This window comes from Oncorhynchus mykiss, chromosome 13 (assembly GCF_057628025.1).
Source record: "Oncorhynchus mykiss isolate SJ-2025 chromosome 13, ASM5762802v1, whole genome shotgun sequence".
Lineage (NCBI taxonomy): Eukaryota > Metazoa > Chordata > Actinopteri > Salmoniformes > Salmonidae > Oncorhynchus > Oncorhynchus mykiss.
The window spans coordinates 34,697,122-34,723,858 of NC_143034.1; the positions used below are offsets into that span (position 1 = coordinate 34,697,122).

At 42.1% G+C, this 26,737-nt stretch overlaps 1 protein-coding gene across 1 annotated transcript; it reads left to right on the plus strand.

The window, feature by feature from the left end:
* The first annotated feature begins 2,543 nt into the window (after positions 1–2,543).
* On the plus strand, positions 2,544–12,363 carry LOC110487365 (uncharacterized). Its single transcript, XM_021559291.3, has 2 exons — positions 2,544–3,022; positions 8,588–12,363. The coding sequence occupies exons 1-2, from the start codon at positions 2,692–2,694 to the stop codon at positions 9,790–9,792; spliced, it is 1,536 nt and encodes a 511-aa protein (XP_021414966.3). The 5' UTR covers positions 2,544–2,691; the 3' UTR covers positions 9,793–12,363.
* Positions 12,364–26,737: the final 14,374 nt, after the last annotated feature.

Here is a 26,737-nt window from a genome sequence, read left to right on the forward strand (position 1 = left end):
AGGGTAGTCAGTGAAATGGGACACACCTGGGCTCGGGTGTGTCCCAGGATAAATGTACCTCTTCCCCATTCATTGAGGAGACTCTTTCCATGCAGACACAGACATATTTTGGTTGTTTGCATTGGCACCTTTCAACACCCCTCATTATCACATGTATACACGCGACCACTCACTTACACTACTGACTAAACACACAGCATTGTTAATTGTATATACTTCAGTTAATAAATATATTTTGTTATTCTTCATCTCCATGTTGTCTCACTTTTTGTCACGTTCTTCGAGCTGGTTTGTGACACTATGGTCAGCGAGCTGGAGCCCAACTAATGGCGACCAGTTAGGACCCAACTAACAGAGCCCAACTAAAACATGACTGCAGATCAGAAGAGCAGAGACATACAGAATGATGGCAGGGAAAATCCCCAATATCCAAAATAGATAGATTCCATGGTGGGGAAACAAAGCTTCCTTGAAGCATTGACGCTTTCCAGCCAATTGTCTCAAAAATAGGTTCATTACTCAAGACTTTGAGCAACACAGAATTTAGAACAGCCAAATTATTATAGATGACATCCCACACTGTAGCAGCATAGCCTTTATGTCATATTATAGATGACATCCCACACCGTAGCATGTAGCAGCATAGCCTTTATGTCATTATTATAGACGACATCCCACACCGTAGCAGCATAGCCTTTGTCATTATTATAGATCGCATCCCACACCGTAGCAGCATAGCCTTTATGTCATATTATAGATGACATCCCACACCGTAGCACGTAGAAGCATAGCCTTTATGTCATTATTATAGATGACATCCCACACCGTAGCAGCATAGCATTTATGTCATTATTATAGATGACATCCCACACCGTAGCAGCATAGCCTTTATGTCATATTATAGATGACATCCCACACCGTAGCACGTAGCAGCATAGCCTTTATGTCATTATTTTAGATGACATCCCACACCGTAGCAGCATAGCCTTTATGTCATTATTATAGATGACATCCCACACCGTAGCAGCATAGCCTTTATGTCATTATTATAGATGACATCCCACACCGTAGCAGCATAGCCTTTATGTCATTATTATAGATGACATCCCACACCGTAGCAGCATAGCCTTTGTCATATTATAGATGACATCCCACACCGTAGCACGTAGCAGCATAGCCTTTATGTCATTATTATAGATGACATCCCACACCGTAGCAGCATAGCCTTTATGTCATTATTATAGATGGCATCCCACACCGTAGCACGTAGCAGCATAGCCTTTATGTCATTATTATAGATGACATCCCACACCGTAGCACGTAGCAGCATAGCCTTTATGTCATTATTTTAGATGACATCCCACACCGTAGCAGCATAGCCTTTATGTCATTATTATAGAAGACATCCCACACCGTAGCACGTAGCAGCATAGCCTTTATGTCATTATTATAGATGACATCCCACACCGTAGCAGCATAGCCTTTGTCATATTATAGATGACATCCCACACCGTAGCACGTAGCAGCATAGCCTTTATGTCATTATTATAGATGACATCCCACACCGTAGCAGCATAGCCTTTATGTCATTATTATAGATGGCATCCCACACCGTAGCACGTAGCAGCATAGCCTTTATGTCATTATTATAGATGGCATCCCACACCGTAGCACGTAGCAGCATAGCCTTTATGTCATTATTATAGATGACGTCCCACACCGTAGCACGTAGCAGCATAGCCTTTATGTCATTATTATAGATGACGTCCCACACCGTAGCGGCATAGCCTTTATGTCATTATTATAGATGACATCCCGCACGTAGCAGCATAGCCTTTATGTCATTATTGTAGATGACATCCCACACGTAGCAGCATAGCCTTTATGGCATTATTATAGATGACGTCCCACACCGTAGCAGCGTAGCCTTTGTGTCATTTACTAAACCACTGGCCGTGTTCGAGAGCATCAAATCCATGCTGCATTGTGGGTAAATGGTGACTGGCTGACTGATTTATAAATAATAATACGTAGTTATTTACAATGTATAGTGATTTGAAGGTCAGTCAGTCGCCTGCAGTGTCGAACAAGCCCAAAACCAAACCAATCAGGTGGTTGGTTGTTCGACGAAATTAAGCTTCAGACGTCATTGATCACGTGCTGCTGATAAAGTGATACAGACATCATTTTACTGCTTAGAAGTTTACTACTTAGCGATTTGGACGCATGCCGCGTAGCTCCGGGTATCAAACGTAACATCCCTACCGAAAAGTTGACAAAACAAAAAGGAGCAAGCAGGTATGATTTTCAAAACTCATGCTTCCTATACTTTAACTTGTTGTCTGAAAATTAAATATACATTTTACTCAACTGCGTTACCCACTCCAGTCAGCAGATGGCGAAGGGAGACTTTAAGGCAATGCTGTTGGTGTGACGTATAATCTAGTGGACGGAACGCTTCTTTAAACAGCAGCAACAGTTCGTCAGCCACCTTGGTAGCTTGCTATACAAAATAGCCGAACCAATATAGCTCTTTAGACGCGTTAGTGTATATTAGCCACGGTGTTTTAAACCCACTTCTGTCCTCTAGTTAGTTATCCGATTTAATTTCATATTTACGGTGTTGTTGTTATTATTCAGCTAACAGGCTGGTTAAGTTAGCATTAGCCTAGCTAGCTAACATCCCCGACCATGCGGTCACTAAGCTATTCTCCTTCTAAAGAAGAGGTGGGTATCACAGTAAAACAAGAAGTACAGGGTGAGGCCGTTACTGTGAAAGAAGAGGAAGACACGTTCAGAGTGAAAGAGGAGGGGGATGTTACAATAAAAGAAGAGGAGGGACCATTTTATGAATTGAAAGAGGAGGGGGAGATGACTGTCACATCCACAAAGGCGGAGGAAGAAGAGAAGGAACCTGGATATCTGGGCCCGGTTTCCCAAACGCATCTTAAGGTGTCCGATGGTTCTAATGGTTCTAACGGCCAAAATATGGTATTGGGAAACCGTTCCATGATTAACACTAGTAAGTACTGTCTTAAAAACAGGCACAAACTCTGCAGTTGTTTATCTGATGTTTGGTGTTAAAGCGGGAAATCTGCAATTGCTACAGCTACATGTGACTTTAAAATTATTTATTTACAGCCATTGATTATTGAAGAATATAACACATGGCTCATAAGCTTAGTTCAACTGTTGTAAACAATGTAAATAAACACTGTATAGCCTCAACAATGTTAGAACTATGTTGAAATCATGGATGGTCAGTCCTTGCATCCATAGGTCTGTCTATGAATTTGAGGGTAGTTTCATTTCTCCATCCCCATCCTTCATCTTATTAGCAACAGTGGTGGAATGACAGATTTGTTATTGTTTGAACTGCATATAGCTGGGTTGTGTTTTTTTTAAAACAACAACAAAACGGCAGCCCAGAGACTTGGTTTGGTAAACAGCTGAGGGATGGGGGCTGGAGAAATGTAACCACTCTCAAATTCATAGAGAAAGCTATTGTAGCAACCGTAACCCAACACCTAGCGACCTCGTCAAGAAGTTCAGACATCTTGGCGTAACAGTTATAAGGTGTTGGCTTGACAGTCACTGGACCCAGGTTTGAGTTCAGTTCAGGGCTACCCCCTGAATTCACTACACTATGAATACAAAGACCGGCCATCCATGAGGTCAAAATTATCCTTTTAAACAGTTTGAGGCTATATAGTATATTCTAGAATTAATCCATGATGTCATAATCATAGTTTAACCAGGTTTCTAGGATATATACCATATTCTAGAATTCATCCATGTCACAATGATAGTTTAACCCAGTTTCTAGGCTATATACAGTGAGGAAAAAAAATATTTGATCCCCTGCTGATTTTGTACGTTTGCCCAAATGATCAGTCTATAATTTTAATGGTAGGTTTATTTGAACAGCGAGAAACAGAATAACAACAAAAAAATCCAGAAAAATGCATGTCAAAAATGTTATAAATTGATTTGCATTTTAATGAGGGAAATAATTATTTGACCCCCTCTTAATCAGGAAGATTTCTGGCTCCCAGTCTTTTATACAGGTAACGAGCTGAGATTAGGAGCACACTCTTTAAAGGCAGTGCTCTTAATCTCAGTTTGTTATCTCTATAGAAGACACCTGTCCACAGAAGCAATCAATCAATCAGATTCCAAACTCTCCACCATGGCCAAGACCAAAGAGCTCTCCGGGACAAGATTGTAGACCTACACAAGGCTGGAATGGGCTACAAGACCATCACCAAGCAGCTTGGTGAGAAGGTGACAACAGTTGGTGAGATTATTCGCAAATGGAAGAAACAAAAGAACTGTCAATCTCCCTCTGCCTGGGGCTCCATGCAAGATCTCACCTCGTGGAGTTGTAACCACGGTCATGAGAACGGTGAGGAATCAGCCCAGAACTACACGGGAGGATCTTGTCAATGATCTCAAGGCAGCTGGGACCATAGTCACCATGAAAACAATTGGTAACACACTATGCCGTGAAGGACTGAAATCCTGCAGCGCCCGCAAGGCCCCCCTGCTCAAAAAAGCACATATACATGCCCGTCTGAAGTTTGCCAATGAACATCTGAATGATTCAGAGGACAACTGGGTGAAAGTGTTGTGGTCAGATGAGACCAAAATGGAGCTTTTGGCATCAACTCAACTCGCCGTGTTTGGAGGAGGAGGAATGCTGCCTATGACCCCAGTAACACCATCCCCAAAGTCAAACATGGAGGTGGAAACATTATGCTTTGGGGGTGTTTTTCTGCTAAGGAGACGGAACAACTTCACCGCATCAAAGGGACGATGGACGGGGCAAAGTACCGTCAAATCTTGGGTGAGAACCTCCTGCCCTCAGCCAGGGCATTGAAAATGGGTCGTAGATGGGCATTCCAGCATGACAATGACCCAAAACTTATGGCCAAGGCAACAAAGGAGTGGCTCAAGAAGAATCAAATTAAGGTCCTGGAGTGGCCTAGCCAGTCTCCAGACCTTAATCCCATAAATCTGTGGAGGGAGCTGAAGGTTCGAGTTGCCAAACGTCAGTCTCGAATCCTTCATGACTTGGAGAAAATCTGCAAAGAGGAGTGGGACAAAATCCCTCCTGAGATGTGAGCAAACCTGGTGGCCAACTACAAGAAACGTCTGACCTCTGTGATGGTCAACAAGGGTTTTGCCACCAAGTAATGTTTTGCAGAGGGGTTAAATACTTATTTCCCTCATTAAAATGCAAATCAATTTATAATTTTTTTTTTATGTTAAAGTTTTTCTGGATTTTTTTGTTGTTATTCTGTCTTTCACTGTTCTAATAAACCTACCATTAAAATTATAGACTGATAATTTCCTTGTCAATGGGCAAATGTGAGAATGTCCCTTACTCTAGTATATTCTAGAATTGCCAGTGTAGATTTCCAAATTGTTACAGCTGTTGATAAGTCATTGTATAATATTCTGCCTATTTATTTTCATGCCATTACGTTAAAGGCGAAACATACCTAGATTCAGTTACATTCATGAATTGGTTTGAAACCTTTGTTTTAATCCCTTCTCAAAGTTGGTGCCTTGACGGATTTGTAGAAAATGGTTTTGTCATAAAACAATATTTATTTATTTAAATGTAACCTTTATTTAACTAGGCAAATAATTTAAGAACAAATTGTTATTTACAATGACTGCCTACGACTCTGGGCCAATTGTGCGCCGCCCTATGGGACTCCCAATCACGGCCGGTTGTGATACAGCCTGGATTTGATCCAGGGTGTTTGTAGTGACGCCTCAAGCACTGAGATGCAGTGTCCGCTCCACCACCCGGGAGCCCCAAAATCATGTTCTAGTGCTGTCCCCAACTAAAATATATCTTGGTCAACCAAGAGTCATCTGTTCTTTATACTAATCACCCCATGTTTTCATAAAATCAACTATATGTGCGTCTGATGCTTTAAGCATGCTTTTTGATTAAATAATTACAGATACACAAATTACTCAAGGGAGCCATTCATCAATATCACCTAACCAGAAGTAGAAAAACTCTCCTCCTCCCGCTGCTGCTGGATGTAAATTCTGTCGTTATGCTCCTGAAGTTTTCAGTAATACACGGCACCAGCGGTCGTCAAACTTTTTCCATTAGGAGTGCCAATTTATCTTACCATTTCTACCAATCTGCATGCAAGTTATGATTTTCATGGATCAGATTAATTTAATTTATAGTAGTATCTCAAAATCATCGTCTGTGATACATTTTTATGCATTTATCCGTTATTTTACCAGGTAAGTTGACTGGGAACACGTTCTCATTTGCAGCAACGACCTGGGGAATAGTTACAGGGGACATTAATCTACATTCTATATGAATCTAAATGAAAATTATACAAATCGAAAAGTAATTTTTATTGCCATTGCCAACTATGTAAAAATAGCCGACATGAAGCCAACAAATAATAACATTGCAGCCTGAAGGTAGAAAATATCTTGATAAAAATAAATATCCTATAAATCACATTGGCTGCACATGACCTGTCTAAAACAAACTTTAAACATGGTATCAACTGGGTTAGCCCAAAACTCGTGATAGCAAGCTTGCAACATTGTATAAAATATTCTGGGCCTTCAGTTTCCCAGCCAGTGAGTTTGGGACAGACACAGCTGTCGGCTATTTGTGTAAAGGATAAGAAGTAATCAGGTATTTTATGACATTTCCACTTGATCAGAGCATTACATTTTTCCCTTTTATGCCGAGTGGTTATCGAAAGGGCGAGAGCTGGAAATATTTTATGAATATTTATGAGAACTATTGTCATTCGCAATTGATTTTGATTAGACTTTGTTTACTTGCTGTTTGAGGTGAAGAAAAAAATGCTTTGAGAAGCTCCACAACTCATTAGTGGTGGTGCGTTAAGACAATCAGAAATACTATCAGACATCCCAAATGTAACTTTGACTGTAATTACTCTTCCCTGAAGGAGGGAAACGAGGTACAACACCTGTTTGAACCCGCTCTTTCCTGGGTCGGTGAAGAGCGGTATTAAATTGAAGGAATAAATCCGAGCCTCACGCTCATCACCTGTGGAAGGCGGGGCTTCCAGCGAGGCGTGGATTTAATAGTATGTTGTACCTAGTTTCCCTCCTTCAAGGAACATTAGTTATAGTCATAACGTGTGGATTTAATAGTATGTTCCGAGTTTCCCTCCTTCAGGGAACAGTAGTTATAGTCATAACATTAAGCTTGTCATATGATGAACTTCAACTTAAATACTGCATCTTGCTGTGGGACAGTTTTTTTTGTATTCAGATCTCTGAAATGCTCTCTAACTACGTAACATTTAGTGTCTCCTTATGTTACGCTGGGAAAACAGTTTATTGGCACAGAAATCCTAAGTCATTTCAGAGTTTGCTTAATCCAATGGTTCTAAAACGAGAGTCACCTTAACTTTATTGACAACACCCAAATGGATACTGTCATTTACGCGGTTCTTCAATAATTACACATCATTCTTAATACTGTTGCAATTTAGTTAGTCACATGATCAACTATCATCAGCTGATCCAGGAAATAATTTTCTGAATGACAGTCAAATGACAAACATCACGACATGCAACAACCAAAGTGCTTCATTCATTACTCTGGTAAAGACAGTTATGCCGTGCTCCACATTCGATCCAACATCCCTTACAAATTGATGTTTATAGTTTATTGTCTGCTTGATTTATAGTAGGGTCTCATTAGTCTGTTTGCACACAGAGATACTTATCTCATAATGTGTAGAGAACTGTTCCTTGATGGATAGGCTATTGTACAACACACAGAGCTATTTTCCTTTTTTCAGGACATTTAGAATGACAACACATTACAGAGTAGCCTAGTAGGATTATTGACAAAATGATCTGGTGACCAGGTTATGAAATATCATGACAAAGACATTTTAGTTTCCATGTTTCACCTGAAATATTCAATTATTTATAGTCCTCGGTCTATGTTGTTAGGTGAAGTTATGGGCAAATTTGGCAAACACTTAGTGTACAAACCCTCGTTGTCAGGCTGATGGAATATCTAGCAATAAAGAGCATTTTACTGGTTGAAGTGTTTTTTTTTAAGTATAAAGTTGATTTGCGATGATGACACAAACATATTAAGCAGGACATTCAAGCGAGCCTTACAATTATAATCCAAAGTAGTGTGAAATGCACTCATAAGCTTCCTGGAAATGGAGGTTACTTCCCTGAGTTTTCCCCCATTCACATACAGAATACATTGTGAAAAACTCAAATCTTTACTCACCGTTTTTGCTCCAGACAGATATACTACATCTATAACTAGAGGTTTCCTCATTAGCAGGGAGGAGTTTCTACAACAAATTGCGTGTGAATCGACGTCATACCGCAATTTTAGCAAACACAGAAAGCGTCCTATATTGGAGAACAAAAGTCGTCTGGCACAATGCTTAGGATTTCAACAACTTTAATAACCGATGTCTAGCCTACAATCATCAGTTACTACTAATGTGAAAATAATCCAAAATATTCCTATTCTTGCTAATTTTGTGGGCCTTTAACCATCTGTCTGACTTTGTGGTTCACGCAGGAGAGAGACGGGACTATCGTGGATCCTCTGGGGAGCCTCAACAACCTCATGATGCTGACGAGGCAGAGAAAAGTATCTCCAGATCAGAACACCTCAAGAAACAACCGCAGAGACCCTCATGGAAGAGAACTCACTGCTGCTCTGACTGTGGGAAACATTTCAAATTTTCATATGAACTTAAAATACACCAGAGAACACACTCAGAACAGAAACCGTATAGCTGTGCTCAATGTGGGAAGCGTTTTACTACATCTTGCAAGCGGACTAGACACCAGAGAACAAACACAGGAGAGAGACCGTATAGCTGTACTCAATGTAGGAGGAGTTTTTCTCAGTCAACCACCCTGATAGCACACCAGAGAACACACACAGGAAAGAAACCTTATAGCTGTGCTCAATGTGGGAGGAGTTTTTCTCAGTCAACCACCCTGATATCACACCAGAGAACACACACAGGAGAGAAACCTTATAGCTGTGTTCAGTGTGGGAAGAGTTTTGCTACATCTTGCAAGCTGACTAGACACCAGAGAACACACACAGGAGAGAGACCGTATAGCTGTACTCAATGTGGGAAGAGTTTTTCTCAGTCAACCACCCTGATAGCACACCAGAGAACACACACAGGAGAGAAACCTTATAGCTGTCCTCAATGTGGGAAGAGTTTTACTACATCTAGCAACTGGTATAGACACCAGAGAACACACACCGGAGAGAAATCTTATAGCTGTACTGAATGTGGGAAGAGTTTTGCTCAGTCAACCACCCTGATAGCACACCAGAGAACACACACAGGAGAGAAACCTTATAGCTGTGTTCAATGTGGGAAGAGTTTTGCTACATCTTGCAAGCTGACTAGACACCAGAGAACACACACAGGAGAGAAACCATATAGCTCTACTCAATGTGGGAAGAGGTTTTCTCAGTCAACCAGCCTGATATCACACCAGAGAACACACACAGGAGAAAAATATTATACCTGTGCTCAATGTGGGAAGTGTTTTGTTACATCTAGCAGTCTGACTAAACACCAGAGAACACACACAGGAGAGAAATCTTATAGCTGTACTGAGTGTGGGAAGAGTTTTACTCAGTCAACCAGCCTTATATCACACCAGAGAAAACACACACAGGAGAGAAATCTCATAGCATTGCTCAATGTGGGAAGAGTTTTGCTACGTCTAGCAAGCGGACTACACAACATATAACACACACAGGAGAGAATTCTCAGCTGTGATCAGTGTTTGACCTTGATAGAATACCTCTGATCAAACATCAGAAAATACATGAAGGGGTTGTTTCATGATATCAATGAATTAATATCCCAATGTAGAACGTTTCAACATTGTAGTAAGAGTATTTTAGTCATGTCACGATGTCGAACCCTAAACGTTTGCCCCTTTTCTATTGATTTGAACTTGATAGGGATGTTAGCTTCACAAATTCAGGCTCTGAATTGAAAGAGTACTATTTATGTGATTTAACAAAAATGGACGAGTTGTGTTACACTTACCATGTTGGTGACCCACTTGAGTAAAAAATGCAACACTTCAAAATGTAGCTATCTGTTTTCTACAAATTGTCCTCTAACCAGTGATGTACACATTACTCCCAGATTCTGTGTGGTTTTTGAGCTGTTAGTTTTAACAGGACGTGCAACCTCATCTCCCTCCTGTCGCACACTTGATTTCAACATGATATCGATGAGTGATGACATAAGTGTTGTGTTCCTTTGTTTAGCGACCCCTACATTTAAATGCATCACCCCAAAATGTAGCTGACTGTCTTCTGCAGGTTGTCCTCTAACCAGTGAGGTAAAAGATATCTCCCATTTCCAGGTGTTTTTTTTTTTTTTGTTGTGTTAGTTTCAACAGCACAAACAACCTGATTTCCCCCCTAATTGATATCAGTGATTTATTGCTACTTGTCAAAACAACAGCGTTTCTGGTGCTTGTGCAGTTTATAAAGAGTTTGTTGAAAAAAATACAAGTAATATGATTATTGTGGCAGATGTTTGTGTATATAGCCCATTTTATGTTTAGGTTTTCAATTTATCACAAACTGTTTAGACACGTTAAAACTGTGTTTTGACATTGGGGCTATCCCACCTAGCAAAATGTAATTGAAAAGATGTTGAAAATAAGACTATGCAACCAAATATTTCATATTCACAATTCATGTAACATTTAGTTATCATAATTATTTATGTAACCAACTGACATTTTTTTGGGCTACAATTATATTGACATTGTTTCCCTGCTCAGAATATCAGGGTTCATTCTCAGATGTGCCAACCCAAATGTACTAGAGCGTGACATTGGGGACTGGGCCCCGATCCAACAACATGCCTATCTAGTGAACCCTGAAAAGAGAGAGAAGCTCCGCAGTGAGGTGGAAATTTACTACGGATATTGCAGGAGTTTCCTCTTGAAATCAGACATGGTAACGACAACTTGGTTGTTGATTGTCTTAAGGGTGGGCAGTCAAAAGGTGTTGTGTTTTGCGCTTAGCCAGTGAGTTGCCATGGATCACAGTTGATTTTGACTGCACGTTTTTCCGTACTGGAAATTATTTTAGTTTGGGCTCATTCCAAGGGGGCGAGAGTTCTAGAAGCTAGTGAGTTTTAGGAAGAGGAGAGTTCTAGAAGCTAGTGTGTTTTAGGAAGAGGAGAGTTCTAGAAGCTAGTGGGGGAAAAAAAGTTTTTTTCTTGTTTTTAATTGTTGATGGCCAGTAGACACCATGTTTATATTGGTGAAGGTGAAGCATTGTAGTTGATTATAATATGTAATTGAAGTTGTTTTATGTTGGTGGTTAGCATTCTCTTATTAAGGGGGAAGGTGTTAGTCTTTAGTTTTTCCATTTATGTTTTGAGGTTGGACTTTCGCCAGTAGAGCTCATTAGCACGTAGGTTGCACTGATTGGTGTCACCTCGTTAGTCAGTATGTCTTACACCTGTGCTGGCTTGTCCATCTCGTTAGTGGGAAGGTGTTTCACCTGAGCTGGTCCAGGTTCTATTTAAGAGTGTCTGGCCCAGTGCTCCAGTTGTCTTGATAGATGTGGAGAGTCAACACCTTTAGTTGCGCTACCTATTTGGTTTGCGTCCCTTTTTTTAAAAACATTTGTTGTGGGTTTTTCTTTTGTTTGCCTCTTCTTGGGCAGATTTAGTGGGTCTCATGGTGGGTGTCTTTTTGGTCCCAGTTGTTACTAGTCAACTTTCAGTGGACACTGAGAGCAAAACTGCAACATTATGTTATAATACTTTTATTGCATCAAATGGTTGTTTTATGCAACAGAATAGAGGGTTCTTGTAACTATAGTGTCTGTGTTCTACTGAGGATGGGCCTCTGGTAGAAAACAATGACAGAGATTTACAATGTCTTTTGGTGATAAAACTTAGAGGCCGCATTCCAGAGCATGAGTTAATGTTTCTGTTCTATATGGTACCAGGGAGAGATGACCCCAGGGCCAGACCCTGTAGCAAAGAGTACTGTTTTTACATCAGATACGGTCTGCTGAGAATTATAAGTATCTTTCATACAAATCTTAACCTTGTGACCCGTTCTATACATCTGTTGTTTGTCATGCAGGTTGAAAGGGGTGCATCTTGGCTATTAAAGACCATTGTACTTTTGTATCGGGGCTCTCAACGAATCATCTGGGGGTGATTCGTCGGCCAGCCATCATTATCGTACACCACTCAATTGATTCACTTTATATGTGTGCGTTGTCTTGACCTGCTCCCTTATTATTAAGTGAATAAAGATGTAGTTCAAGTATAACTCTGACTTGTGTGATACGTTTGTCACCTCATTTGATATGAAAGAAATCAACAACCACATTTGGTGATGAGGGCGTGAATCTTGACTTGGTGACTGACGACCTGGCTAAATGGTGCACGAGAGATCCCTCTAATTTGATCTCAGGGAGACCACACTTCGGGAATGGAGCAGATGAACCCACCTTTGATCTGAGTGGATACCACAGCTCGAACCTAGTTTTTTTTTAAATAAAGAGGTGAGTGAAACACGCAAAGTGTCGTTTTTAGAAAAGCCTCATAGGCTCTTGAGTGTGTATTCCTGTGTGGAGGTGTAGGCCCAGTCACAAGGCTCTGAGGCCGAGTCAGCTATCTGTAATTATTTTTAACATTTACTTGTTTTAAACCTGTACCCCATTTTAGAAGTATTAAAAGATGTAAATGTATGAGTTGCATTATCCTAGGAACTAACCATGAGATAGAAATGTGAAAATATTCCTGCAGGTTAAAATATTGTTGAAAACAATTTATTGATTAGGTATGTTTGGGAATAGCATTGCGTCACTGTGGAAATTAGTCTTAATCTGACATTTGGATAGTAACATATGCTTAATCCGATGATTGAAACCATTTTGTTTCTGGTGTCCTTTGACAGCTCTTTGGTCTTGGCCATAGTGGAGTGTGACTGTTTGAGGTTGTGGACAGGTGTCTTTTATACTGATAACAATTTCAAACAGGTGCCATAAATACAGGTGGAGGACAGAGGAGCCTCTTAAAGAAAAAGTTACAGGTCTGTGAGAGCCAGAAATCTTGCTTGTTTGTAGGTGACCAAATACTTATTTTCCACCATAATTTGCAAATAAATTAATTAAAAATCCTACAATGTGATTTTTATAGATTTTTTCCTAATTTTGTGTACCTATGATAAATTACAGGCCTCTCACATCTTTTTAAGTGGGAGAACTTGCACAATTGGTGGCTGACTAAATACTTTTTTGCCCCACTGTATGTACATTTAGGTAGAGTTATTAAAGTAACTATGCATAGATGATAACAGAGAGTGGGGGGGGGGGGCTTCCTCTGACACCGCCTGGGATAGAGGTCCTGGATGGCAGAAAGCTTGGCCCCAGTGATGTCCTGTGCTGTACGCACTACCCTCTGTAGTGCCTTGCGGTCGGAGGCAGAGCAGTTGCCATACCAGGCAAGGATGCTCTCGATGGTGCAGCTGTAGAACGTTTTGAGGATCTGAGGACCCATACTAAATCTTTTCAGTCTCCTGAGAGGGATTAGGTTTTGTCATGCCGTCTTCACGACTGTCTTGGTGTGCTTGGACCATGATAGTTTGAGGCCCCTGTGTTGAGGATCAGCGTGGCGGATGTGTTGTTACCTACCCTTAAAAAACATCAGCTGGCGCACACCCAGAAAAAATAGTGTGTGAGGAGGTGCTGACTAACGGAGAATAAACTATAAACTAACAAAATAAAGAAAGTCTCTCCATGTATAAACTCCCAGCAATTTAATGGTTTTTACCAACATTTCAGCATCACTGTGCCTTCCTCAGGGTGATGTCATGAATACTTGAACCAGGTTATGTAGACAAACAGTGCAAATAGTGTAACCAATGACAATAGTGAGGCGTGTGTCATAATAATTAAGTTAATTCAAATGAATTAGTGAAACTGTTAAAAAATACTATATGGCATATTAAATATATTACGCTATTGTTATCATATAGAAACATCATGGAATATTGTACATCATATTAGCATCAACATACATTATTGTTTCATTCTAATTTCACATAATAAGGATATTTCATATTTTAAAGTACAGAAGTCAGAACCGATCACCTGCTATGTAAAAGAGACAGAATAATGCACAATGGTCAATGCTATCCGGGATCCTTGGGACATCCCTACCCTAAACCCTACCGTAACCCCTAACTTAACCATTTTAAATGTCAACTTCAACGGGCTAAGGACGTCCCAAGGATGTATCTCTACCTGAAAATACATGATCTAAGTGATTGATAGTTGGTATTCAGCAGTCATAAAGCCTTATTTCCTTTAATTAACTACTAAAATAGTGATTTTGTCAGACAGCAGCTCTACACATTTTTGACTGACTGATCCATTAATCTTTCCATCCCTCCTCAGCCTTCCTCTCCTCTGAAAACCCAGTGAGGATGGAGCTCAGTCAGAGAGCTGTTGAGAGACTGGTTCGGAAGATCACTTCTACAGCCAGAGAGGTGAGAGGTCACACATGGTTTAGATGGTAAATATTTATGTCCCCTTAGTGGTTCATCACATCAGCAAAAGGGAATATGATCCATCTATGTTAATTTACATTAGTGCAAATTGTCCACTGATATTGGTGTAATTTCTCACCTGTTTTAGCTGTATGAAAGTAAATTTCCCCTCAGACACACATTTGTTCTTTGATATTATGAAGGTAATGTGTAGAATTTAATTTACCCCACATCTCTTTACATTTCTTATGCATATTTGGTGGCCTAACTGCATCCAGACTATGTCAAAGGCCCATCCTGTTAGATCTGAACCTAATGGAGCTTAGAGTGATTGGATGACAGAAATCACATTTAGGTGCCAGGTGTAACTGAGGCCATAGATGCTCCATATCCATTGCTTTGATTGTTTTATATAATATGACTAAATGTGTGTATTTCTGTGTTGCAGGGTTAGGGTTATCCAACCCAAAATATCTTGTCTTACTCCATTGTTTGATGTTAAGAAAGACCAAAAATGTCACTCAAACAGAAGAGGGAACGAACAACAACAACCAAGAAGAGGAAAACAAAAGACAAACTCACACCAAACTTAAAGACAGGAAGCAAACCAAAAAGGTGGTTAAAATAATTTATTACAATCAATACCATTCATACTATTACAAAATCATAATTCTCATTCATTCTTAATTAATTGTATTTACAAAAACATCAAACAAAAACAAACCTCAGGGGAGCATCGTCCCTCCCCGTCATACCTAACCAATACCTAACCCTTTCCCTATCTCCCCTTCCCTAATCTATCCCCTTACCAAACTCACTCTAACACTCCCAGCCCTAAACCCTCTTTCCACCTCTCCCGTGACGCATGCTTCCCCCACTTCCTCTCCTCCCTCTTCATCTTCCCCCTCAAATCACCTTCCACCCTTCTCACTATCCCTTCCACCCCACAATCTCTCCCTGTCTTGACTAAATTCTGCCTGGCTTCCCACAGTCCCTTTTTAAAGAGACTCATGAGAAGCCAGAGCAGAAACCTGTCCCTATCCGTTCCCTTTGCTCTCCCTACGCCTCTCTCTAGCCTAGCCCATGTCAAAACAAAATCACTCCTAATCACACCTAGCATTACCCGTGCCCTAGCCCAGACTAGTCCGGCAAAGGCACAGTCCCAAAAGGCATGGCGCACAGTCTCCTCCCTGCCACAAGAGGATCTTGGACAGGTGGGGGATTGCACCAAACTATACCAGTACAAGATGGCACGTACCGGCAAGCACTTATGGAGGCCCAACCAATTCAGGTCCTTGAGCCCGTTGTCCAGGCCCCGCGCCTGTACTCCCTCCCAGACCACTGACGAGATGCCTGCTACAGGCGCAGGACTCCCTGCCTGCCTGACCTCCTCGTACAGGTGCCTGTGGTCTAAACCTACTCGGGCAACTTCAACCTCGGGGTGCGCACGCAGCCACTTGGCCGCATGGCCAAAATGCCACAGCAGCTGTTCCGCCCGAGGACCCGCGTTAGACCACACCATTACGCTTCTCGCCTTATACGAGAAGAACACCCGCAGGAGGTAACCGGACGGGTGTATAACCGGACGAGCAAGCTCCGTCAACAAGAAAGAAACAAAAATGGCGTCCAGCTTGAGGGGGAAATGTGGTACCCCCCTACCTCCCTCCCCGATGGGACAGATCATGCGTGCCCTGGCGACCCACTCGCACCTGCCACTCCACATAAACTGAAACACAAGCCTCACTAGAGGCCTCCTCAGACAAGCCGGCAATGGATAGATGTATGCCACATACAAAAGAGACGGCAACACATCCACCTTTAGGACCAGGACTTTGCCCATAAAAGACAAATACCTAGCCTTCCACATTGCTAGCTTCCTCTGTACCACTGCGATACGCATGTTCCAGTTTAGCGTCGCTGAGCCGGAGGTCTCAAAATGAACCCCGAGAATCCTCAGGGCCCCTTCACAGAGAGATAACCCCTCAGGCACATCCGTTCTACCGCGCCATCTTCCGAAAAACTTGATGGAAGACTTTGCATGGTTCAGAACTGCTCCCGACGCTCGGGTGAAATCCCCAAAGATGGCAAGGGACCTTGTCAGGCACGAGTCCTTGCACAACAGCAAGGAAGTGTCGTCGGCGTACTGCGTCATCTTAACACGCAGCCCACCGCTTCCAGGGATCAACAAGCCTTCCACCCCTGTGTCTGCCCTAATGGCAGCCCCCAGAGGCTCCATGTACAGAACGAAGAGGAGAGCCGAGAGTGGGCATCCCTGCCTGACCCCAGGCGAGAGGTCAAAAACGTCACCTAAGTGACTATTTACACTAACTCGACACCCCGCTCCGACATATAAAGTACGGATCCATCCTATAAACTTCTCCCCAAATCCTAATCTACCTAACACCCTGAATAGAAAAGATCTATTCACGCGATCAAAAGCTTTCGCCTGATCTAGCGCTGCTACCATTAAAGGCAGCCCTCTATCTTCAACCTAAGCGATGGAATCCCTGATCAACTGTAGGTTCCATCTTATAGAGCGGCCCTCTACCCCGCACGTCTGATCCTCGTGGACGACGTAGGGAAGGGCTGTGCGCAACCGGTCTGCTAAAACCTTTGCAAGAATCTTGTAATCTACGCACAGCATGGTCAATGGCCGCCAGTTGCCAAGGTCAGTTGCTTCCCCCTTCTTATAAAGAAGTGACAGCACACCAACAGCCATTGATCCCCCCGGGACCCCCGTCTCAAGGATGGCCTTCAAGACTTCGAGAACCACTGGTCCAAGTATACCCCAAAACTTGAGGTAAAACTCAGCCGGCAGCCCATCCATCCCAGGCACCTTCCCTTTTCCCATCCTCCTAAGAGCGCTCTCAACCTCTTCTAGTGAGATCTGGGCCTCCATCACGTCTCTAATGTCCTCTGGCAACCGCCGGGACAAGTGTTCTAAAAACACGTTTCCCTGCTCTACATCTATTTCCCTTTCCTTAAATAAACCTTGGAAATGATCAGTTGTCACCCTGACCATTTCCTCTGGTTTACTTACTATACTACCATTTTCTTCCCTAACTCCCTTCATTACCTTCCTACTCTGTCTGGCCCTAACCGACTTAAAGAACATAGCGGAAGAAGTCTCATTATGTTCTAGAAAGCCACTATGCGCACGCTCCAGGAAAGCTCGAGCCTTCTGCTCCTGCAGCTCCCTGAGCTGCGCCTTTAGGGCTGCGAATCTCTCCCAGTCAATCGACCCGCCGAGGTTGCCTGCCTCGTACTCGAGTTCAATTAACCTTTGGATACGATCCACCTCCCTCCTTTCCTCCCTTTTTTTCCTTCTACAATATCCTATTATAAAAGCCCTTATCCTCCCCTTGACTAAATCCCACCACTCTAACACCCCCTCGCACATGGACCGGAGGCCGTCAAGCCTCCGAAAGAAACAAAAAAATGCGTCAACGAAAGCCTGCTCCTCCAGTATATCCCGATCTAACTTCCAGTACCCCCTACCGAAGAGGCAGACTGGCGACCCCACCTGCAGGAACACCCCGTCGTGATCCGTGAAGAAAACAGGCAACAGCCGCCCAGACAACTGACCCAAAGACCTGGATACAAAAATGTAGTCGAGCCTCCGCGCAACCCCCCTGGAGTCTCGCCATGTAGGACCGACCATTGCCGGAGTAGTGTGCAGGCCACCATCAACCAGACCATGGCAAGCCATTAGCCCAGAGATGGCACCTGCACTGCTATCACCGCCTAACCCTAAATCTATATTAAAGTCTCCTCCTATCACCAAGTGCCTGTTTGTAACACACAGGGGCGCCAGACAGTCCACCATCTCCCTCCTGTCTGCCGCCACCTGTGGCCCATACACCCCAATTAACCTATATCTAGCTTCTCTAAACTTAACATCTATCCCCAAAACTCTACCCTGCATTATTACAAAAGTGTTCTCTATTTTAACCTCTCTATGCCCACACAAAATCCCTACTCCTGTTGAGTGCACCCCTCCTATGCCCCAAAAAGATTCCCCCTTATCCCACTCCCTCTTAAATCTACACACATCCCCACCATCCCTCAGGTGAGCCTCCTGTAAAAAACAGAAATCAAACCCCACACCCTCTAAATAACAAAAAACTGCCCTCCTTTTAACATTATCCCTTAACCCCCTAACATTTAGACTAAAAAAAGAAACAGAACTATTCATTTAATTATTTACAACAAATAAAAACCCCAAAACCCAAAGAAAAACCAGGAGACTCACCCGATGCTCCCCTGGTCCTTCTCCACCGGCGGGGACGTCCTCTCCTCTCCTGACGCCCCCCTGTCCTCCATCCCAACCCATGATCCAGGCAGTGTGTTGGGTCCTCCCTCCCCACCCACCATCCCCCCCTCCCTGTTTGCCTCGGGGCTGCATTTAGGGGACCCCATCTCCCCAAACAGGAGTTGGGATCCCTCTAGCAAACAACCCACCGACCCCTCACTGGAGTCATCCACTAAAATGCAAGGGGCTGAGGCAAACCGGGAGGACAAATTACCCTCCCCTCCCCCCCCCCGCCACTCTCTTAACCCCCCCCCTCCCCCTCCACACCCCCCTCCCTCTCACTTCCTGCCAAGCTCCCCCTCTTTATCCCTTTCTTCTTTGGTGAAGGAGGTAGCGGGGAGACACAACGTCCCATCCCCACTAACCCCTCCACCAAATCCCTAATTTCGACCTCGAGGAAGCCTGGCATGCTGTTCCCCCACTCCTTCCCCCCATCTCCCCCCCCTCCCACCCCCTCCCCTCCCACATCCACTCCTCCCACCTTCTCCGTCACTGTCCCCGTTCCCTCTTCCACTCCTTCTCGTACCACTGTCCCCTTCTCCCTCTTCTCAGCTCCTCCACCTTCTTCTTCTTCCGTCCCCTTTTTCTTATCTCCTTCTGTTCCATTCTTTTCTTCTCCTCGCCTCTTTCTTCCCACCTCATCCTTCTTCCCATCTTCTTCCTGCGCCGTCTTTTCCCCTGTGCCATCCATGCAATCCGCACGCGTCCTTTCTTTCCTCCCCCCATCCCCAGCTCCCCCCCCAGCTGCAGACGCGTATGACCTGTGACGAGCCGGGCAATCACGCCACAGGTGTGCTCTTGAGCCACACCCGTGGCAAGCCTTGGGCTCGTCACACTCCTTGGCCTCGTGCTCTTCCGACCCACAAAAACGACATTTCTTGGCGCTGCACGAGGCCAGGATATGGCCGTAGGCCATACAACGCCTGCAGAACGGGGGCTGACGTGCATAGTAGAGTGTTCCCCTGTCAGCCCCCAGGGAGAACATTGCCGGAGGATGGAGGTTGCCATCCACACTCTTCGGGGACTCCCTGAGTAACGCCTGGAACCCTCTCCTCCCGTTCCAGAAACCCAGGGAGTCCCTGAGGTACCTCGCTGAGGAGACATTGTCCATGTATCTCCCCAGAAAGGCCCTCACTTCTTCATCCTTCACGTGCGGATTGTACATGTTTACGGTGACCACCCTGAAGTTGTTCTTTGCCAGGCTGGTCACCGCATAATGGCACAGGGGTCCTTTTCTTTCCGCTTCCTTTGCCATCTTCAATACATCATCATGTTTCTCTTGCTTGTGAAACGTCACATCAAAACCCTTTTCATTTGGGTTGCCTTGAAGGCAGAGTACTTCCTTCACCTCTATCCTGAGGCATCCCATCAATATGGTCCTTCCAAAAGTTTCCCTGCCCCAAGGTTCCATCTCCTTTTCAGTCCATGAAAATCTTACGGTATTTGCTATACCAATCCCCGGAACCGACCAGGTTTGCTTGTTTGTATTCATTTTTTTTTTTCTTAAAAAAAAAAAAAGCTCTCTTCAGAAAGAAGCTTCAACCTGAAATGAAAAACATCTTAAACCAAAAAGGTGGCACAACTAAAGGTGTTGACTCTCCACATCTATCAGACAACTGGAGTACTGGGCCAGACACTCTTAAATAGAACCTGGACCAGCTCAAGTGAAACACCTTCTCACTAACGAGATGGACAAGCCAGCACAGGTGTAACACATACTGACTAACGAGGTGACACCAATCAGTGCACCCTACGTACTAACGAGCTGTATGTGCGAAAGTCCAACCTCTAAACATAAATGGAAAAACCAAAGCCTGTAACACCTTTCCCCTTAAGACGACAAATATATGCTATATTTTTGTTGGACAAGATTGCTCACCACTAACAGAAAACAGTTTCCATTTCACATAATCAACTACAATGCTTCACCAATATAAGCATGGTGTCTAATGTCAACAAATAAAAATAGGGAGAAAAAAAAACTACAGTTTTCCCCACTAGCTTCTAGAACTCTCGTCTTCCTAAAACCCACTAGCTTCTAGAACTCTCGTCTTCCTAAAACCCACTAGCTTCTAGAACTCTCGTCTTCCTAGAACTCACTAGCTTCTAGAACTCCCGTCTTCCTAAAACTCACTAGCTTCTAGAACTCTCGTCCCCTTGGAATGAGTCAAAACTTTTTGACTGCCCAGCCTTGAGACAAACAGCAACCAAGTTGTCCTTACCACGGACACCACAGATTTCAAGAGGAAACTCCTGCAATATCCGTAGTACCTTTCAACCTCACTGCGGAGCTTCTCTCTTTTCAGGGTTTACTTGATAGGCATGTTGTTGGATCAGGGCCCAGTCCCCAATGTCATGCTCTGGTACATTTGGTTTGGCACATGTGAGAATCAACCCTGATATTCTAAAAACAGGGCAACAACGTCAATATAATTGTACCAAAAAATGGTCAGTTGGTTGCATGAATAAATATCACTACCAAATGTTACATGAAATGTAAATCTGAAATATTACATTGCATAGTCATATTTTCAACGTCTTTTCAATGACATTTTGCTTGGTGGGAGAGCCCAATGTCACAACACAGTTTTAACGTGTCCAAATCAATAACCAATATGCAAAAACAGTTTGGGATAAATTGAAAACTTAACATGTGCTATATACACAAACATCTGCCACAATAATCATATTACGTGTATTTTTTAAACAAGCTCCTTATAAACTGCACAAGCACCAAAAACGCTGTTTTTACAAGTAGCAATAAATCAATGATGTCAATTAGGGGGGAAATCAGGTTGTATGTGCTGTTGAAACTAACACAACTAAATAAACACTTAGAAATGGGAGATTTATTTTACCTCACTGATTAGAGGACAACCTGCAGAAGACAGTCAGCTACATTTGGGAGTGCTGCATTTAAATGTAGGGGTCGCTAAACAAAGGAACGCAACACTTATTTGTCATAACTCATCAATATCATGTTGAAATCAATTGTGCCGATAGGAGGGAGATGAGGTTGCACGTCCTGTTAAAACTAACAGCTCAAAAACCACACAGAATCTGGGAATAATGTGTACATCCCTGGTTAGAGGACAAATTGTTGAAAACAGCTAGCTACATTTTGAAGTGTTGCATTTTGATTCAAGTGGGTCACCAACGTGGTAAGTGTAACACAACTCTTTTTTTGTTCATCACTTTTTGTTAAATCTCATAAATAGTACTATTTCATTTCAGAGCCTGGATTTCCCCCTGAGGCTAATATCCATATCATGTTGAAATCAATAGAACAGGGGACAAACATTTAGGGTTCTACATTGTGACATCATTAAAACACTCCTACTACAATGTCAAAACATTCTACATTGTGACATAATTTCATTGATATCATGAAACAACTCCTTCATGTATTTTCTGATGTTTAATCAGAGATCTTTTATCAGAGTATCTCTTGTCACATTGATCACAGCTATGAGATTTCTCTCCTGGTCTGATGAAGAGTTGAATCTTTTCCCACAGTCAGAGCAGCAGTGAGATTTCTGGTGTTTCTTATGACGTTGTTGAGACTCCCCAGAGGATCCAAAATAGTCACTTTTCTCTCCTGTGTAAACAACAAAGTCAGACAGATGGTTAAAGGCCCACAACAGCAGAAATCCAATGTTAATTTGAGGTAAAAGGTGATGCCCAGAGCGTACCCATGAAGGTGTACAACAATTGACATCTGTTAAATTATTTAACAATTAAGACAGTCAAGTGAGCAAGAATAGTCGTTTTGTCTTGCTTTCACATTAGTAGTAACATCGATGATTGTAGGCTAGAAATAAATTATTAAAGTTGTTGAAATCCTAAGCAGTGTGCCAGACGACTTTTGGTCTCCAATATAGGCCCCTTTCTGTGTTTGCTATATTTGCGGCACGAGGGCGATGCGCACACGATTTGGTTGTAGAAACTTCTCCCTGCTAATGAGGAAACCACTAGTTATGGATGTAGTACATCTGGTAATGAGGAAACCACTAGTTATGGACGTAGTATATCTGCTAATGAGGAAACCACTAGTTATGGATGTAGTATATCTGGTAATGAGTAAACCGATAGTTATGGATGTAGTATATCTGGTAATGAGGAAACCACTAGTTATGGATGTAGTACATCTGGTAATGAGGAAACCACTAGTTATGGACGTAGTATATCTGCTAATGAGGAAACCACTAGTTATGGATGTAGTATATCTGGTAATGAGTAAACCGATAGTTATGGATGTAGTATATCTGCTAATGAGGAAACCACTAGTTATGGACGTAGTATATCTGCTAATGAGGAAACCACTAGTTATGGATGTAGTACATCTGGTAATGAGGAAACCACTAGTTATGGATGTAGTATATCTGGTAATGAGGAAACCACTAGTTATGGATGTAGTACATCTGGTAATGAGGAAACCACTAGTTATGGATGTAGTACATCTGGTAATGAGGAAACCACTAGTTATGGATGTAGTATATCTGGTAATGAGGAAACCACTAGTTATGGATGTAGTACATCTGGTAATGAGGAAACCGATAGTTATGGATGTAGTATATCTGGTAATGAGGAAACCGATAGTTATGGATGTAGTATATCTGCATGGAGCAAAAATGGTGAGCAAAGATTGTAGTTTTTCACAATGTATTCTGAATATTACAACGCAAGATGAGGAGTGCTACTCAAGGAAACTCACATTAAGCTCTGTGTCTATTCACTAATTCACCACCGTGGGGGAAAACTCAGGGGGTTCTCATAGGCTGACAGCAAAAATAACCTCCATTTACAGGTTGCTTATGAGTGCATTTCACATTACTTTTGTATTAAAATTGTAAGGCTCGCTAGAATCACCTGCTTCATATGTTTGTGCTATTGTCCCAAATCAACTGCTTTATACTTAAACACTTCAACCAGTAAAATGCTCTTTGGCTAGCTTTGCCATCTCCCTGACAATGAGGGTTTGTACACTAAGTGCTTGCCAAATTGGCCCATAACTTAACACCAAACAATAACACAGACCTACTGTAGGACCCATAACTTCACCTAACAACAGACCTACTGTAGAACCATTAACTTCACCTTCAACTTCAACAACAACATAGACCGAGGACTATAAATATTTAAATATTTCAAGTGAAACATGGAAACTAAAATGTCTTTGTCATGACATTTCATAACCTGATAATTTTGTGAATAATCCCACTAGGCTACTCTGTAATGTGTTGTTGTTCTAAATGTCCTGAATAAAGGAAATAGCTCTGTGTTGTACAATAGCCTATCCATCAAGGAACAGTTCTCTAAACATTATGAGCTAAGTATCTGTGTGTGCAAACAGACTAACAAGACCCTACTGTAAATCAAGCAGACAATAACATTATAAACATCAATTTGTTAGGGATGTTGGATCCAACGTGGAGCACGGCATAACTGTCTTTACCAGAGTAATGAATGAAGAAGCACTTTGGTTGTTGTTGCATGTCGTGATGTTTGTCATTTGACTGGCATTCAGAGAATGATTTCCTGGACCAGCTAATGATAGTTGAACATGTGACTGTAATTTAACAGCTATAGTATTAAGTATTATGAGTTATTATTGAAGAACCACGTTAATGACAGTATCCATTTGGGTGTTGTCAATAAAGTTAAGGTGACTCTCGGTTAGAACCATTGGATTAAGAAAACTCTGAAATGACTTAGGATTTCTGTGCCAATAAACTGTTTTCCCAGCGTAACATAAGGAGACACTAAATGTTACGCAGATAGAGTGCATTTCAGAGATCTGAATACAAACTGTCCCAAAGCAAGATGCAGTATTTAAGTTGAAGTTCATCATATGACAAGCTTAACGTTATGACTATAACTTCCTTTACCTGAAGGAGGGAAACGAGGTACTATATACTATTAAATCCACACGTTATGACTTTAACTACTGTTCCCTGAAGGAGGGAAACTAGGTATAACATACTATTAAATCCACACGTTATGACTATAACTAATGTTCCTTGAAGGAGGGAAACTCGGAACAACATACTATTAAATCCACACGTTATGACTATAACTAATGTTCCTTGAAGGAGGGAAACTAGGTACAACATACTATTAAATCCACGCCTCGCTGGAAGCCCCGCCATCCACAGGTGATGAGCGTGAGGCTCGGATTTATTCCTTAAATTTAATACCGCTCTTCACCGACCCAGGAAAGGGCGGGTTCAAACAGGTGTTGTACCTCGTTTCCCTCCTTCAGGGAAGAGTAATTACAGTCAAAGTTACATTTGGGGATATCTGATAGTATTTCTGATTGTCTTAACGCACCACCACTAATGAGTTGTGGAGCTTCTCAAAGCATTTTTGTCTTCACCTCAAACAGCAAGTAAACAAAGTCTAATCAAAATCAATTGCGAATGACAATAGTTCCTCAAAGTATTTTCGTAAAATATTTCCAGCTCTCGCCCTTTCGATAACCACTCGGCATAAAAGGGAAAAATGTAATGCTCTGATCCAGTGGAAATGTCATAAAATGCCTGATTACTTCTTATCCTTTACACAAATAGCCGACAGCGGTGTCTGTCCCAAACTCACTGGCCGGGAAACTCAGAGGGCCCAGAATATTTTATACAATGTTGCAAGCTTGCTATCACGAGTTTTGGGCTAACCCAGTTGATACCATGTTTAAAGTTTGTTGAAGACAGGCCATGTGCAGCCAATGTGATTTATAGGATATTTATTTTTATCAGGATATTTTCTGCCTGCAGGCTGCAATGTTTTTATTTGTTGGCTTTATGTCAGCTATTTTTACATGGTTGGCAATGGCAATAAAAGTTACTTTTAGATTTGTTTAACTTTTATTTAGATTTAGATAAGAATGTAGATTAATCACAGACATTGATTTTGAGATACTATTATAAATTAAATGAATCTGTTCCACAAAAATGAGCATATGAAAAGCATAACTGGCACGCAGATCGGTAGAAATGGTAAGATATATTGGCACTCTAAATGGAAAAAGTTTGACTACTGCTGGTGTCGTGTATTACTGAAAACTTCAGGAGCATAACGGCAGAATTTACAAAGTCCAGCAGCAGCGGGAGGAGGAGGAGGGAAGAGTTTCTCTCGGTTATATTGATGACTGGCTCCCTTGAGTAATTTGTGTATCTGTAATTATTCAATCAAAAAGCATGCTTAAAGCATCAGACAAGTTACATACATAAAGTTGATTTTATCAAAACATGGGGTGATTGGTAGAAAGAACAGATGACTCTTGGTTGACCAAGATTTATTTTAGTTGGTGACAGTACTAGAACATGATTTTGGGGCTCCCGAGTGGTGCAGCGGTCTAACACACTGCATCTCGGTGCTTGAGGCCCTGGTTCAAATCCAAGCTGTATCACAACTGACCGTGATTGGGCGGCGCCCAATTGGCCCAGCGCCGTAAGTAAGAATTTGTTCTTAAATATTTAAATAAAGGTTACATATAAATAAAAAAATATTGTTTTATGACAAGCCATTTTCTTCAAATCCGTCAAGGCACCAACTTTGAGAAGGTAAAACAAAGGTTTTAAACCAATTCATGAATGTAATTGAATCTAGGTATGTTTCGCCTTTAACATAATGGCATGAAATAATTTGGCTGAATATTATACAATGACTTATCAACAGCTGTAACAATTTGACCCCCACAGGAAATCTAAACTGGTCATTCTAGAATATACTATATAGCCTATAAACCTGGTTAAACTATCATTATGACATCATGGATGAATTCTAGAATATACTATATAGCCTAGAAACCTGGTTAACTATCATTATGACATCATGGATGAA